Here is a 17,648-nt window from a genome sequence, read left to right on the forward strand (position 1 = left end):
AAGGATATTGTTGATGTGTTGTGAGATTGTTAACCATTGTCATAGGGCAACATTTGTAGTAACTGTTAAATGAGAAACTATTATGTTCTGTAAGCCTTCATCTTAAGTGAGAATAACAGCATAATTGGAAGAGCATAGTCAATGTCACTGAACTGTGTATGTAGAAATGTTTGATATGGTGAATCTTTGGCTATGTGTATTTTCACCAAAAAAAAAAAAGGTTGAGAAGTTAGAGGTTGATATGTTGTGGGGTTGTTAACTAATGTCCTAAAACAACATGTGTACTTCTGTTTCATGAGAAACTATTTGTTCTGTAAGCCTTCACCTGAAGTACAATTAAAAAAAAAAAAATCAAAAAAAAGAAAAGAATAAAAAAAAATTGCATAATACTCAAGGCAGACATTCTTTGCTAGTTAAGCTAAACTATTGTTTGATTTTAAGAAGACTTCAAGGGATATTTTTGTTTTGAGGTTTAAAGATTATCTCAGGACAATTGTTTCAGGGGTTCATCTAGCCTCCATGGATCCAGCAAGTCTGGAGTCCCTAGAGTTTGAAATTCTGTTCTGCATTTCCCCCTTTTTGATCAGGATTCTCCTATAGAATCTTTGATCAAAATGTTCACTGATGGTAGCTGAGCACCATCTTCTGGTCTCATGGCAAAGGAGGCAGTTGTTCATGGAGACAATTAGCCACACATTCCATTTCCTTCTCCTATTCCTGATTCTCCTTCTTCCTCTGTTGCTCCAGGTGAATAGAGACCACTTGTCATGCCTTGAATGGCCACTTGCAAGCTTTAAGACCCCAGGCACTACACAATGAACTAGGAGGTAGAACAGAAGCACCGAACTTGTTATTAGGCCAATTAACTGTGATGTCCCATGAAATCTCCTCATAGGATTTTAATTAGAGCCTCTTCTTTCTCACTTGAGAGTTCTGGATAACTCTTCAACTCATCATACAGAATCCCTTCAAAGGCCTTAATATCTTCCTCCTATATGTTCTCATCTTTCCCCTGGACTACCGATCCCTCCCTTAGCTGTATTTCCTTAACACTTTATACTGTACACATTCCTGTTGTGAAATCTATTAAATTAGATATATTATATTATGGTTATTTGTTTACACATCTGTGTCCCTGTCCTCCGTCTCCATCAATAGTCAGTGACCTATCTCTTTTTTATTTCTATAACTCCAGTGTCTAAATAGCCTGGCAGATTATTAATAAATGTTGGTTGAGTTAATTAATCTCAAAAAAAAATGAGTAAGCTTGCTACATTTTTACACATTTTGGGATACTTTTAGTATCTGTTAGAGAAAGAATTGTGGGGGTTATGTTCTTCCATTTTGACTCTTCTTTGGGTGTCCTTTCTCTTACCTTTCTGCCTGTTTTATGATGGACGATTTGACACTGTGACAGTGCCTCCTCTCCAGTCAATTGCCAGTGGGATTCCTATGCTCCTTGGTCAGAATGCAATGGCTGTACCAAGACTCAGGTAAGACCATGAAAAATCTTTGCATTTGATTATTTATACACAGAATTAGCTTACATATGACCAAAATAGCACTGACTTTGAATGCTATTTTTATGTTTCTTAAAAATTGTACTAGTAATTTTGAAGGGAGAAAAGTATGACTTGTTTAATAGTTAATATTATAATATAGACTATAATACAAAATATTATAATAATTAATATTATGTAATATATTATAGCAATGATTGTGAGGGTGGCACAGAATCAGATGGTGTTTCATTTCTGTTGTACGTAGGGTCTCTGTGAGTCGGAACCCACACGACGACACCTGACAACAACAGCAATTATAGTAATTTCTGTATTCTCATTTTTCTTGAAGTCTTTTCTAAGTCTTATCTTTGGCTTGGAAATGTACATAAGATAAAAGTTAAAGTCAATTTGATAACTTTTTAATTAATAAAGAAATAGGAATGGCATGAAATGAAATCAGTAGGTAATTTAAAATCTGTTTCATACTCGCTGGATTCAACTTTTCATTTCATTTGAAACAAACTCTAACCAGTAGCTGCTTAAATGGGCTGCTTTACTTTACTTCACCAGTAGTGAATGGCCATGAAAAATTAAACTTTTTTAATGTTTTAAAGTTTAGTTCCTAAGTGATACAAATGAAATAGCAGACCTGACTAGAGATTTTAGGTATTTCTAAAAGTGTCTGTTTTTAAATCATTGTATATAAAATGTTTACTGGAGAATATATAGAAAAGTATTAAGTAAGAAAATACTGCTCATAATGCCACCATTCAGAAAAAAACAATATACCAGCATTTTGGTATATATTATTTTAGCTTATTTTCTCTCTGTGTGTCTACAGTTTCTAAAAGTAGGATTATTTGTTTATAGTTTTCTATCCTACTATTTTAATCTAACATTATACGATAAGCATGAATTTTAACAGCTGTATAATATTCTATTATATGAATAGACCAAACTTATTATCTACTTTCCTATTGTTGGGTATTTTAAGTTGTTTTCATTTTGTATTATTATAAATAAAACTTTAATGAACATTTTTGAACATAGATATCTGTCCTTTTTCCTGATAATTTTCCTAGGGTAAATTCCTAAAAATACAATGTTTGTTTTAAAGATTGCAAACATTATTAATGGTTAAATATTTTTTAAGTGGTTTAATTCAGATAAAAATGTGTAGTTAAAAATCACTTTTAATCATTAAAATCACAGACCCATACTGTAGAAGACAATTTCTGTTTTGAAGCATCATCATAATCATCATTTTCATCAAGCATTTATTTAGTACCTACACAGGTGGTATTCACAAAGTAAGTTACACAAATGCAGAATTTGGCTTCTAGCAAATACAATAGATAACAACTCTGATTATAGGCAAACAGGTACATGAATAACAAGGTGAAAGTCAAGCAAACACCAAGCACATAGAAATTTTTATAATTCAAAAACAAGTTAAGAAAGAACTCTAACTAGAAACAGCTAGAGGGCATTTTCTATATTCTTCTTCTTATTTTTTTCCTTTGAGTGGAAGGTCATGACACAATGGTCACCTCCCTAGATTATAAAAACAAAATTCTTATGCAGAAAGAAACAAGTGAAAATGAAAAAGGGTCGTGAGATGAGAATTTGACAGGTGGGAATAAAACTACTGAGAGTGGGCAGCCATCAAGGGCATTGGCAATATGGGAAGGGAAAACATTACTTATATAAACAACACAATCTGTTGTATTAGGACATTGAACCTCAGAAAAGGACAAATTAATAAGCACATATGAGAGATGTCTTCATCAATCAAAAACAGAAACTGGAAATTTATCAAGAAACTGTACTTTGTTCCATTCCCACTCACTCCTCCATGACTCCTCTGCTTACACACAAAGAAAGCCACCATGTACTCTCCCCTTGGTTTCCGCTCAAGGTTTAAATCCTCTGGAATCTCAGATTTGGTTCATTTGTATTAGTTGGGGAAAGGTGAGTATAGGCTGAGGCCTAAAAGCCTCACCTTTGATTGCCTTGGGGAGGAAAAGGATTTGGCAGATTTTTCTTTTTGTTTAATTATATACATGCCTTCATACTGAATGAAAATTAAATGAATTTTAGTTCTAAGTTTCTCACTTGGTCTGATCATTTCCTCTGTTTTCCAATACGACTATTTCCCTCAGAAGCTTGTTTTTCGCGTATTTCCCATTTCAGAGTTCAGTACTGTTGTTGTTTAATATTCCATTTCACAGTTCAATGTTTTTGATTGTCTGGTAAAATTCCACTGTAGATGTAGCTTCGTAGCTTCATCTTTGGACTACTTAGGTTTCTGTTTTGTAAACTTGATCTCCATAGTAGCATATTTCCTCTGAGTACTCTTCCTTGTCTTGTCTTTGTGAAGAAGGCTTAAAGTTCAGCTCAAATCAAATGCTATCATATTTCTACAGATTTCCCTAACTCCACTTCATCTCTATCCCACTTTCCAGGACTCTTACCCTCCCTCTGGCATAATTTATTTTACCTTTCTGATTGGCTCTTGGTACAGAGTTTTGGCAAAAATATTAATCGTTCTACATGGTAATCTATTGGCTTATATATCTACCTAGGTAAGCTTGACTCTTTCAGGTCACTTTCTTAAAGATTCTCTAATTTTTTTTTTTTTTTGCACTCAACCCTGAAAGTAAATATATAGCTGGAAACTCTCTATAAATAATCACCCAACTGTCACTGAACTCAAGGACAAGTGGGTCTGTGGGTTCATTGATTTTGGAGGTTTTATTTCTGCAGAACACCAGAACAATTTCCCAGACATTGTCTCTCCAATTGCATTAATTTCTCTCAGATAAAGGAAACTGGAAATATCTAAAAGCACTATCTGTTTTGTGTGTAGACTCGAAGGCGGTCAATTGCTGTTTATGGTCAGTATGGGGGCCTACCTTGCGTCGGAAGTGCCTTTGAAACACAATCCTGTGAACCTACACGAGGATGCCCAATAGAAGAGGGATGTGGAGAGCGTTTCAGGTGTTTTTCAGGTAATTTGTTCCCACAATTTTAGGATGCAGACTGTAAATTCAAATTCTATTTGATAACTTGTTCAATATATACTTGTTGAATTTTACTTAAGCTATATTGGCCTATAATTTCTCCAGGTATCAGCAGGATTTTTGTTGGCATAATAATCACACATTCAGCTATCATTCATTCAAATGCAGAGAGAGGCACCTTGTAATAGAGGTGGGACTACGCTTTGCCTCTTTAAATCGAACTGTGATTATTGACAGACCCAGCAGTTTCTGATGTCACATTTTTGGTGAAGATGTAGAGTGAGTTTGGTATGAACACCGAGATTGAACAAAAGCAATGTCACTGCTTAAATTATTATTATGTTTACAAGAAAAACAAATCATTAGCTCATCAAGGAACAGTGCAGGTCATCTCTATCTACAGTGTGTTTGAAACATAGTTTTGGCATGAATATTGTTTAATCTATTGTCTGTTGCATTTATGTAGTCAGATTAATTCAACAAACCCGAGCAAACATTTATTATCCTTGTTATATTCCAGATACAGTGATGACAGTTGTGGATATAGAAATGAAACACATAGTCCCTTCCCTCAAAAATATTACAGTTTTATGGGCAGAATTGTATATAAATAAATAATCTCTATGTTGGAACTACTCCTCATCAATATCTGTCAAACTCCTACTTTACTTTCAAATCCAAATCAGATGATGCCTCCTATGGGAAGCCTTCCCTAAACCCCCAACTGAAAGAGCTAATTAACATTTCACTTCTCTGTGTTCCTTATGAACCTTCTACCACCATGTAATCTGGACTATTTGTTCGCCTGGATGTCTCTACTGGTAGACTATGCACTCCTTGAAGACATAGATTATATTTCTTTTATTTTTGAATCTGGAGTTCCTGGTACATAGCAGACTCTTAATAAATGTTTGCTGCATTGGATTGAGTGACAGTACAGTGGGTTGAATGCTATGATTGTTATGTGCAGAGCGTATTATAAAGACAGAGAAGAAGGACATGCACCCTAGTCTGTGGGGTAGGGATGGTTACTGTGAGAAGATAATGTTTAATTTGATTCTTGAGGGACAAGTAGGAGATATGGAAAGAAAACCCTTCCACCAGAAAGAACTGTAAGTGTAGGTCACAGGGGGAAAACAGAAAGCCTGCCAGTGGCCCAGTATGACTAAGGCATAGGATTTTAGAGGAAAATGGCTGGGGATGTTGCTGAGGAGGTAGACAGGGGCCAAATCATCTAGTGCCCTCCTTCTGTTCTTCCTTGGTACCCTGGGCTTACGGATATCATAACAATCATGGTGCTGAATTACAGTGGTCTATGTCTTCATAGGGAGCACTTGTGGCGCAGTGGTTAAGAACTCGGCTGCTAACCAAAAGGTTGGTGGTTTGAACCCATTAGCTGCTCCTTGGAAATGCGATGGGGCAGTTCTGCTCTGTCACATAGGGTTGCTATGAATTGGAATCAACTCAATGGCAACAGATTTGATTTGGTTTTTGGTATGTCTTCATAGAAGCCCCGGTGGTATAGTGGCTAAAGCAGTTGGCTTCTAACGAAAAGGTTCAAATCCACCAGCTTCTTCATGGGAGAAAGTTGTAGCAGTCTGCTTCTATAAAGATTCACAGCCTTGGAAACCCTATGGGGGCAGTTCTACTCTGTCCCATAGGGTCGCTATGAGTCCGACTCAACAACAACAGGTTTTATGTCTTCATAGTCTTTCCTACTAGATTGTAAATTAAATGAAAAGCCTCACAGAGACCATGTTTATTCATATTTCTACCCAGACATCCAGAAGAGTTCCTTACACAGACAAACAAAAAACAAACCCGTTGCTGTTGAGTTGATTCCGACTCATAGTGACCATAGAACTGCCCCATAGGGTTACCAAGGAGCGGCTGGTGTATTCGAACTGCAGACTTTTTGGTTAGCAGCCAAGCCTTACACTGAGTAGATGCTAAATAAGTGTTGAGTTTTAACATTTTGGTCCAGTTCCCATGCTCTCAAAGCTTACAAATCTAAATCACCAAGAAAAGCAGTCATTTGGCATCTCAGTCAGCGATTACAGAAAAAAATTGAAAGCTGAAGAGCAGGAGGTCAATCCATCTTCCCAGTGGGTGGCATTGCACAATTTTGGAGGATTCAGAAAAACTGCTTGATGATTATGGGTGAAGAACCTGGAATTTTGAATTCAGGTTCTATTTTCAATTTTGTATCTGACCAAGGTCAGAATCAATTCTGTGTGCTGCCTCACCCAGCCACCCTGAGGTGTTCAATTAGACTAACCGGGCAGTGGTGGGGGGTAGGAGGGGAACCTTCTTAATCCTTGTAGTATTTCCCTTCTTCCCTGTTTCATTTTCTTGTGTTCAGGTCAGTGCATCAGCAGATCTTTGGTTTGCAATGGGGATTCTGACTGTGAGGAAGATAGTTCTGATGAAGACAGATGTGACCACTCAGAAAACAGACCTTCCTGTGACATTGATAAACCTCCTCCAAATGTAGAATTAACTGGAAATGGGTAAGGTTCTGGACAGCCTCCTACACACACTAAAAAATGTAGCCTTTCATTTTACTTTGTTTTATATTATGGCTTGGTAAGTCTGAAAGCAAATCACCTAATAGCCAAGACTTTTCATTGGCTCAGAGCTCTTTGCCACATCCTGATACAATTTTTTAATATGTTAACATGTACACACATAAACATATGTGGTAAGATGTAGACTGACCAGTTGTCCAGGATTGACCTGGTTTTAGCACTGAAAGTCCCCTATCCCAGTAAACCCCTTAGTCCTGGGCAAACCTGGACTCTTGGTCACTCTTGGGATTGGTGGGGTACCTTAGTTTTCTAGTGCTGTTGTAACTGTAATACCACAAGTGGGTATCTTTAAAAAAGAGAAATACACTATCCCAAGTTTAGGAGGCTAGAAGTCTGAATTCAAGGCACCAGCTACAGGGGAAGACCTCTCTCTGTTGCTTCTACGGGAAGATCCTCGTCTCAGCTTCTGGAGCCCTGGTGTTCCTTGGTTCCTTGGTGACCTACATGTGGCACCTATCTTCCCCCATTTGGGCTTACTCCTCTACCTAATTTGCTCTTTTTTATAACTCAGGAGTGATTAGGTTTAGGACACATCCTACACTGATATGGAGCCCTGATGGTGCAATGGTTAAGAGCTCTGCTGCTAACCAAAAGATCAGCAGTTCAAATCTACCAGCCCCTCCTTGGAAACCCTATGGGGCAATTCTACTCTGTTCTATAGGGTCGCTATGAGTCGGAATCACATCAGGTTTGATTTTGTTTGGCTACACTGATACAGCCTCATTAACATAATAAAGAAAACCCTATTCCCAAACAGGATTATATCTACAGATATAGGGGTTAGGATTTGTCCAACACATGTTCTGGGACACAATTCAATCGGTAACAGGGGGTAAAGGGAAAGAGAGAGAGAGAAAGAGGGAGAGAGTGAAGAGACTGATTCACTAATATAGGGCTTCTCACTAATGAAGAGACAAGAGAGACTGAGAGCAGAGAGAGAGAGAAAAAAGAAATTGTGTGTTGTAATAGACTGAAAAGCGATTGCCCAAACCACCTGGAAACTTTCATTTCCAAGTGAAGTTGGGAAAATCCTGTGTTTGTCTTTTCAAAAAGAATTCTGAGGAACATTTAGGGGTCATCTGACCCAAGGAAAGTTTCCAAGGCTTTAAAAGAATCCGTTTTAAAGCACTGGTTAGATGCAATTTTTTCTGTAATATCTTAAAATTTATTAACAGAGACACAGGATAAAATTACTCTAAAAATGCACCAGTCAGTATGCCAAGAAGCAATTAGTTGAAATTCGTTGCAGGGCGCTTTTTCTCCTCAAGAGTAACCTTATTTGTATGGTTTTATCTGTAGATTCAGTTCAAAACCAGCTGTTGTCATAGATACAACGGGGCTGTGTGCTTCCTAAATATGTTCTTAGGCTGAAAGAACTGTTGGATTTCCCCAGCTATTAGTACTAGCTATTAAACCAAGCAGGCGAAGTTGGATAATGTATAGTGTGCATTAGGACGCTGTTTTCTTTATTCAAGCTCTCTCAAATAAAGTGCTTAACCATAATGCATTTCAAGAATTTCTAATGTTCTCTAACGATGTCTTTTCCAGCAAGTGCTATTTCTGGTTTCTAACTGCCTTTTCTTCCTTTCTTCTTCTTCTTCTTCTTTTTTTTTTTTTAACAGTTACAATGCACTCACTGGCGCGTTTAGGAACAAAGTCATCAACACTAAAAGTTTTGGTGGTCAGTGCAGAAAGGTGTTTAGTGGAGATGAAAAAGATTTCTACAGACTGAGTGGAAATGTCCTCTCCTATACATTCCAGGTACTTAATTACACTGATTTAATTTATTTCTAATTTGTGAATTGTTGTCAGAAGTCATTATTTATATGGTGCTGGTTTTTTTGTGTTTGTTGAGAATTTACTTGTGGCCTAATATACAGTCAATTTTTTTTAAGTGTTCCATGTGGACTTCAGAAGAACTGGTGTTCTTTAACTTGGGTACTGGGCAGTGATGACAATTAGATGAAATATCCTTATGCTTCATTTTCAACTCTGTGATCCATGGGGCCCAGGACCTTATTGTGTGTCCCTGTATGGGTGCTAAAACTCAGGTCCCTGGCCATGGCTGCTTATGATGATCCCTTTAGGACTGCCACAGTGTCAGCTCACTTACGAATGCTTTTATTTTGAAATGGTGAAATATTCCATACATACAAATGAGTGTGGATAACATATATCTAGTTTAAAGAAAAACAATTTTTATTGTGGCAAATATATATGTGAAAGTTCCCTGGGTGATACAAATCATTTGCGCTCGACTGCTAACCTAACAGTTGGTGGTTCAAATCCACCCAGTGGTGCCATGTAAGAAAACCCTGGTGATCTGCTTCCATTAAGATTGAAGCCAAGAAAACCCTATAGAGTAGTGGTATTCTGTAACAAACACATGGGGTCGCCCTGAGTTGGAATCGACTCAATGGCAACTAACAGCAACAACAACAAATATATATGTACAATATGTACAATTTAGTGACATTAATTATGTTCATCATGTTGTGCAACCATCCATTATCTGTTTCCAAATTTTTCCATCATTCTTATCAGAAGTTCAGTATCTCCTAAGCAATGAATCCCCTTTCCCGCCTCCCTCCTGCCTGCCCCTGGTAACCAATAAGAAACTTTGGTCTCCATACACTTGCGTATTCTAGCTGTTTCATATAAGTGGACCAAAATAATAAAACAAATATCCATATATTCCCATGACCTATATTAAGAAATGGAGCCCTGGTGGCACAGTGGTTAAGAGTTACGGCTGCTAACCAAAAGGTTGGCAGTTCAAATCCACCAGCCTCTCCTTGGTAACCCTGTGGGGCAGTTCTACTCTGTCCTAAAGGGTGGCTGTGAGTTGGAATTGACTTGATGGCAACGGGTCTCACTTTTTTTCTTTTTTGGTTTTTATAGCTTGTATGGAGCCCTGGTGGCGTAGTGGTTAAGAGTTCAGCTGCTAACCAAAAGGTCGGCAGTTCAAATCCACCAGCCACTCCTTGGAAACCCTATGGGGCAGTTCTATTCTGTCCTATAGGGTTGCTATGAGTCGGAATTGACTAGATGGGGGCAACAGGTTTGTTTCCATTTTAGAGCTTGGATAAGGCACTCTGGTGGTGCAATGGTTAAGCACTCCATTGCTAATCAAAATGTTGGTGGTTTGAGTCCATCCAGCTGCTCCGCAGGAGAAAGACCTAGCAATCTGCTCCGGTAAAGATTACAGCCTAGGAAACCCTATGGGGCAGTTCTACTCTGTCCTATGGGGTCACCATGAGTCAGAATGGATTTGACAGCACCCAACAACAGCAGAGCTTGGATGCAAGTCTGCCTGACTTTAAAACCTTTTATTGTTCTACTATATTTTACTCTCGCACTATATTGTGTTTAATTTCTTTTTCAACTGTAAATTCCACGTGGGAAACAATTGGTATCGTAATTTAACCTTTGGCCAAAGGGAGAATATGAAATAGGCACATATAGAGAATTTTTTTCTCTCTCTATTTCTAGGAGGATGTACTGCTAATTCTTTCATAATTAGAAAGGGGAGAATTTCATGTATTTTTCTGGTCAAGTTTAGAAAGTTACAGAGCAGAGAAAATAATAAGGAAGAGAATTTCTGACTTAGTTGGAAGGTAGGCATGCTGGAAGGCTGCAGCTTGTAAAGAAGAGGAATAATTTAGTAACAGCGTGATCCCGACATTCGTTTTCCTCAGCATGGCTTGAATTCTGGATTGACATCTGAAATGTCTTTCCAATCACTGACTTCAAAGGTGTTTGCCAGAAGTAGAGGGAAATTATAGCCTGTTACTGAGTGAAGAATAGAGATGTTTTGAGGCTTGAGCTTGAGGGAGGTGAGGTAAAAGCAACAGGCGGGTGAGTCAATCATGTAGTGTTAAATCCCGATGTGGATATGGAGGCAGTGAGCGTCCTCGATAGTTCAAATATGTTGACCTTGGGCCCACTGGCTATTTGGGTCTCTATGAGGTGGTTGCTACTGTGTGGAAGGTGACTTTTGGCTTGTTGGAAAATATACCTGTTGCCGTCAAGTTGATTCCGACTCACAGTGACCCTATAGGACAGAGTAAAACTGCCCCATAGGGTGTCCAAAGCTGTAATCTTTATGCAAGCACACTGCCATATCTTTCTCCTATGGAGCAGCTGGTGAGTTTCAACCATCGAACTTTCAGTTAGCAGCCAAGAGCTTAACCACTGCACCACCAGGGCTCCTTTGTTGGAACATCAATATTAGTAAATAAACATAAAACAGAATCAGTCAACCTCTCTTATAATCTTTGTTTTGGTTATCATCATTATTGTTTATATAGGACAAACCCGGTTTCTTGTTGGGTAAGCCATTTACTTTGATGTTATGCACATTCTCTGTTTATTCGTAGTTTTTATACAAAGAAGGCCTTTGAAACCTAAGCACATTCCTGCTCCCTAGTTGCTTTGGCAAGGTGCCACTCTGCTTAGTTCAGCCTGGGAGACTGTTGATAGACTGTTGTGTTTATTCTCAGCATGTGATGTGTTGCAGATGGGAATGAGTAAAGATCAGGATGGAGAAAAGAAATACCTTCCTGGATCCTCCTTTATTTGGTACTTCATTATATTTTTTGAAGAGGGATCTCAGATGCATATCAAATGAATAACAAAAACATATTCTAAAGACAATCTTAACTAATGCTAAGTTATCTGAGCCTCAGCTCCCTCTGTTGGTATGAGTACTGGATACCTGACGAATTTCTGAACTACCTTCTGAAACAGGAATAATTTAGATAATGAGAAAAATAACTTACATCTATTAAGAGTCTTTTATGTACTAAACACTGTTCCAAGGGATTTACAAGGATCTTTTTTTCCTGTCATAACTCAAGGAGGTAGGTACTGTCATCCTTATTTTACAAGTGAGGAAACTGAGACAAAGAAATGCTGTTAACTTAACCACAGTCACAGAGGTGGTAGATGACAGACCTGGGATTTGAACCCCAGCAGTCTGGCTCCAGGAGTCCCTGGGTGGCGCAAATGGTTAAGTGCTCAACTACTAACTGAAAGCTTGGCAGTTCGAATCCACCCAGAGGCACCTCAGAAGAAAGGCCTGGTGATCTACTTCCGGATATCACAGCCATTGAAAACACTACGGAGCACAGTTCTACTCTGAAACACATGAGATTGCCATGAGTCAGAATCGACCCCACAGCAACTGGTTTAGTCAAACTCCAGAGCCTGCTCGTAGCTGCATATTTACAGGAGGGGAAGGGAAAAGGAAGGGGGAGAGAAAGTGAGAGAGAAAGAAAACTAGGGAGAGGAGGAGCGCTTTGAATAACTGAAACAAGTTCAATATGGCTGGATTACAGAGTGAAGGGTGAGGAGCAATAAAAAATGAGGCTGAGAGTTAAAAAAAAAAAAAGGACATTTTTAGTCAGTTAAGTAGTTTAGATTAAAAAGGAGCCATTGGAGAGAGGAATTCTATGATGCAACTCTTGTTGCAGGGTGACGAATGGATAGGGAGATGGCAGACCTAAGGCAAAAAACTGGTTAGAAAGCTGTTGTGATAATGCCCACGGGAGTGGATAATGGCTTGAAAACTCTTGTAGAATAATTGAATATGGGGGATGATGGAGAGTGAGCAGTTGGGGATATGAATGGATTTCTGACTTGGATGAATGACCAGGAGAAGGTACAATTCACTGAGATGGGTAAGGGGAGGTTTGTAAGGGGAAAACAAGTTCAGCTTAAGTAGCTATGGGATGTCTGAGTGCTCAGGAGAAAAACCTGGGCTGGAGATATACATTTGGTGTTATTAGCGTATGCTTGGTAATTGAAGTTGCAGGGCCAGGGGCCTATCTACAGAAAATAGCACCTGTGGCAATGAGTTTAAAACTGCTGAATGATCTCTCACAGCTGGCGAAGAAACTGTGATGGCCAATAGAAACTGCAAGTGCTCTACCTGCCATACCTTAGTTATGCCTCTGCACAGGGTAATCCTGTTACCGTTGAGTCGATTCCAACTCATAGCGACCCTGTAGGAGAGAGTAGAACTGCCCCATAGAGTTTCCAAGGAGCACCTGGTGGATTTGAACTGCTGACCTTTTGGTTAGCAGCTGTAGCACTTAACCACTACGCCACCAGAGTTTCAGATTTTATTGCCCTTGGAGAGAGTGTAGAAGAATGATGACAAGTCTTAGAAGGAACAGCCAGAGAGAAAAGAAGAAAACCAGCTGAATGTGGTGCCATGCAAGCCAACAGAAATGTTTTCAGGAGGAGGGAGTAGTCAGCAGTGTTGAATGATGGTGGGAGAAGTTTTTACTACTGAGTGAGATAAGGGAGATACTGGTGATCTTAGTGGAAGTCAGATTATTACAGGTGGAAGAGTGAATGGGAGATGAGGAATTGAGGACATTTAGTTGTGAAACTGGACCAGTGGGTCCGCGCCCAGTGTGCAAGAAGCCAATCTCTCCGATGCTGTTCTTGAGAGGAAGAAAGAGTTTTATTTTGCAGGCTAGCAAGTGGGAACTCAGAGGTATAGACCTCAGATTGAGTTCCTTGCTTTGAGTGAGAAATCACATTTTATACTTATACATATTCATCTAGGGGTGGAGGAAGGTGGTGGGCAGGATCAGAAAGTTTTAATTATTCATAGTTTCTATTGATTATTTATTATGAGGCGGGGCTAAGACTTGGCCCGGAAGTGGCCAATGGACTCTTCCCTTTTGAAATAGGCTTGGCTGCTTGCCGATGTTGTATATCCGGTGACTTTGGTTCCTTGACATGAGTTCTCTTGTGTTACTGAGCATGCGTGGTGGCCCGGGGTCGTCTGTTGGTCATCTTTGTCTGTTCTGCCCATGTCTGACCATTCTGAGAAGGTTAGATCTGGACCGGTCCGGGGCTATCCAGAGGGTCTGCAACTTAGAGGAAATGAGTGACGTGGTAGAAGAGGTGACTAGACATGGTCTGATAACCGATGGAGTACTAATTAATTAGGTGTCTTCAGCCTCTAGGGTCCCCTAACAGTTGTAGGCAATTCATTTAAGGTGGTGAGCTGTGAAAAGTAGGGAGTAGCTAGAAAGAGAAAATGTAGTCACAGGGAAAGCTTTCCTTTTTTCAGTTGGTGGGGTTAGAATATGTGTGTTGATAGGAGTGGGCCAGTAGAGAAAGAGAAATTGAAGGTATAGAAGAGGGAATGATCAATCAATTTAATAAGTTCTTTGAAGTGAGAGGGAATATAATACAAAAAAGGACACATACATCAGCTTTAGGCAGGAAGAGGGACATCTGTGGAAGAAAAGAAGGGAAGAAATGTTAACAGGTTTGTAGATTTGGTAGCCAGAAGTTTATGGAGTATTTGTCTGATAGTGGGAGTGTTGGTAAAGAAAGAGGTAAGGTCATCTGATAGAGTAAAGGAAGCGGTTATAGGACTGGAGGATTGAAGTGGGTACAGAAATAGCAGAAATATTTGAAATATTTCTAGTGAATATAGCTAGTGGGAGAGACAGAGAGAGAGAGAGAACTGGCTACAGAGTTATAGGAATGCTGGACCATATTAAAGATTCCATTGAGGTTGAAAATCATGAATAGATTTATACTGGCAAGAATCTGTATAGCTGTGTAATTTTTTTGTAGCAATGCTAAATAGTTTAGCAGCAAATACTGAACCAGGGTTGGATTTTTGCCACACAAACATGGTAGCAGGACATTTCAGCAAGGAAGTTTAAGTTCATTGGCAAGAGAATGGTTGAAGTCATGTACTACTGAAGTCTAAGTGGCAATGGGATGGAAGTGAAAAAAATGATAGGGAGATAGACGGGAGAGTAAGTTGAAGAACTTGTGTCTGTGAAGTTGAATAAGACGTGGCAATAATAGAATGAGACTCAAAAGAGTACAAGATGTCAGAGCACAAGATGTTTGCATTTGTGATTTCAGAGGTAGGATCAGTTGAGGTGACTTTAGGATCTAAACTGAAAGGAAGGGGGTATTGCTTAAGGAAAAATCAATGAGATCACATGACCTCAAGAAAGATGATTCTTGCAGCTATGTGTAGGTGTCATGGATTGAATTATGTCCCCTGAAAAACATGTGTATCAATTTGGCTGGGTCATGATTCCCAGTATTGTGTGGTTGTCCTCTATTTTGTGATTGTAATTTTATGTCAAAGAGGATTAAGGTGGGATCCTAACACTCTTACTAAGGTCACATCCCTGACCCAACGTAAAGGGAGTTTCCCTGTGGTGTGGCCTGCACCACCTTTTATCTTACAAGAGATAAAAGGAAAGGGAAGCAAGCAGAGAGTTGGGGATCTCACACCACCAAGAAAGCAGTGCCGGGAGCAGAGCACATCCTTTGGACCCTTCCTAGTCTGGGGGAAGATTGATGAGAAGGCCGACAGAGAGAGAAAGCCTTCCCCTGGAGCTGATGCCCTGAATTTGGACTTCTAGCCTATTAGACTGTGAAAAAATAGATTTCTCTTTGTTAAAGCCGTCTACTTGTGATATTTCTGTTATAGCAGCACTAGATAACTAAGACAGTAGAGGCTTATTTGCATATATCAGGAATCAAGTATTTCAATTGTGGATCTGAAGATGGGGAAAATAGGCTAAATTTTGTTTGCACTGAAGAGAAGGTATATAACTTTTTTCCTCTAAAAAAAAAAAAAAAAATGCTGTCTGTCCAAAACCAGATAGGACTATTTGTTGACTGTAGAAGTCTCTAACAAAACAAAACAAACAAAAAGCCACTGCCATCGAGTTGATTCCAACTCATAGCGGCCCTATAAGGTTTTCAAGGCTGTAAATCTTTATGGAAGTGGACTGCCACATCTTTCTCCCATGGAGCAGCTGGTGGGTTCAAACCACCAACCTTTTGGTTAGCAGCAGCATGATTTAACCACTGCACCACCAGGCTCTTTACACTTTAGATAATACTGTCTTTTTAGTCAATAACATTACATACATTCTTCGTTTCAGCCTGAGCTGAATCTTAGCATTTAACTTTTAAACAAACCAATGTTACAATGTGATGAAAATAGTACTCTAATAAAACATATGATTAAATCCATCTTTTTATCTTCAGATATGTTTTTAGTATGTATGTCTAATTTCCAACATAGGGCAGTGATAAAAGTCATATAATACTTTCTGGCATCTTGGTGTATTTCTTTCCAGTCTGTTTTTGACTGGGCATGTACTTGCGTAGTTGTAACTAACTACGCTAAATATTTACTTTGTCATTTAACGTGACAAAGGAGAAATTATTCTGTCTTCACAGGTATAATTAAATATGGCTGCATAATATTCTGTCATATTCTTTACGTTTTCTAAACTGTTTCTTTCCTGCGTTTTAATTTTCTGTGTACTTATGCTTTTATCTCACACATGGATGTGTCTGGATATATAATAAAAACACAAATGCTTGTGAGAGGTCTGATTTAAATATTTGTGTAGAGCAGACACTGTGAGAAAGAGTCCTCTTGCATGTTTTGTTTAATCCCCATAGACATTGGCATTTTAGCCAATTAGTTTTCTGTATATACTTTTTTTAAATGAAGAGATTTTACATAGAGTCAGACTTATCTTTTTGTTTCTTGAAAAATCAGACAATTTGTCACTGCTAGATTCTGACAACATGTCAGTGCCAGAACCTGGTAGCTCATCAATACTAGAACCTGGTAACTCATCTGTTATGGATTGTACTGTGTCCTCCAAAAATATGGGCTGTAAATCCTGTCCCCTATATCTGTGGTTATAATCCCATTTGGGAATGGGTTTTCTTTGTTAAGTTAATGAGACAGGATTAGCATAGGATGTATCTTGAATCAATCTCTTTTGAGATATAAAAGAAATTAAATGAGTGAGTAAAGGAGAGATGGGGTAAGACAGATGCTATGACACATGGAGATCTCCACGGAAACAGGAAGCAGAAGGTGAGGAGACAAGGACATTCCTCCAGAACTGACAGAGAGAGAAAGCCTTCCCCTAGTGCCAGTGCTCTGAATTTGGACTTCTAGCCTCCTAAACTGTGACAAAATAAATTTCTGTTTGTTAAAGTCATCTACTTGTAGTATTTCTGTTATAGCAGCACTAGGTAACTAAGACACCATCAGTGGCAGAACCCAATGATCTGTTGTTTTAGTTATCTATTGCTGCTATAACAGAAATACCACAAGTGGATGGCTTTAAAAAGCAGAAACTTATTTTCTCACAGTTTAGGAGGTTGTTGTTGTTAGGTGCCATCGAGTCAGTTCAGACCCATAATACCCTAAGTACAACAGAACGAAACACTGCCCAGTCCTGTGCCATCCCCACAATTGTTGCTATGTTGGAGTCCATCTTTGCAGCCACTGTGTCAGTATAGCTCTTTGAGGTTCTTCCTCTTTTTCAATGACCCTTTAGGAGGTGGTGGTTGTTGTTAGGTGCCCTCAAGTCATTTCTGACTCATAGCAACCCTATGTACAACAGAACGCAACACTGCCTGGTCCTGCCCCATCCTCATAATCATTGCTATGTTTGAGCCCACTGTTGCAGCCACTGTGTCAATCCATCTCATTGAGGGTCTTC

The 17,648-nt window shown here is 39.0% G+C and overlaps 1 protein-coding gene across 1 annotated transcript in view; it reads left to right on the forward strand.

Annotated features, from left to right (window-relative positions):
* Nucleotides 1-17,648, forward strand: part of C7 (complement C7) — a 120,177-nt gene that overhangs the window by 57,645 nt on the left and 44,884 nt on the right. The window contains 4 exon segments of the mRNA XM_023742497.1: nt 1,418-1,493; nt 4,372-4,513; nt 6,888-7,035; nt 8,736-8,874. Coding sequence (XP_023598265.1) covers nt 1,418-1,493; nt 4,372-4,513; nt 6,888-7,035; nt 8,736-8,874 — 505 coding nt within the window.

The sequence above is a fragment of the Trichechus manatus genome, unplaced genomic scaffold (assembly GCF_000243295.1).
Source record: "Trichechus manatus latirostris isolate Lorelei unplaced genomic scaffold, TriManLat1.0 scaffold00212, whole genome shotgun sequence".
Taxonomy (NCBI): Eukaryota; Metazoa; Chordata; class Mammalia; order Sirenia; family Trichechidae; genus Trichechus; species Trichechus manatus.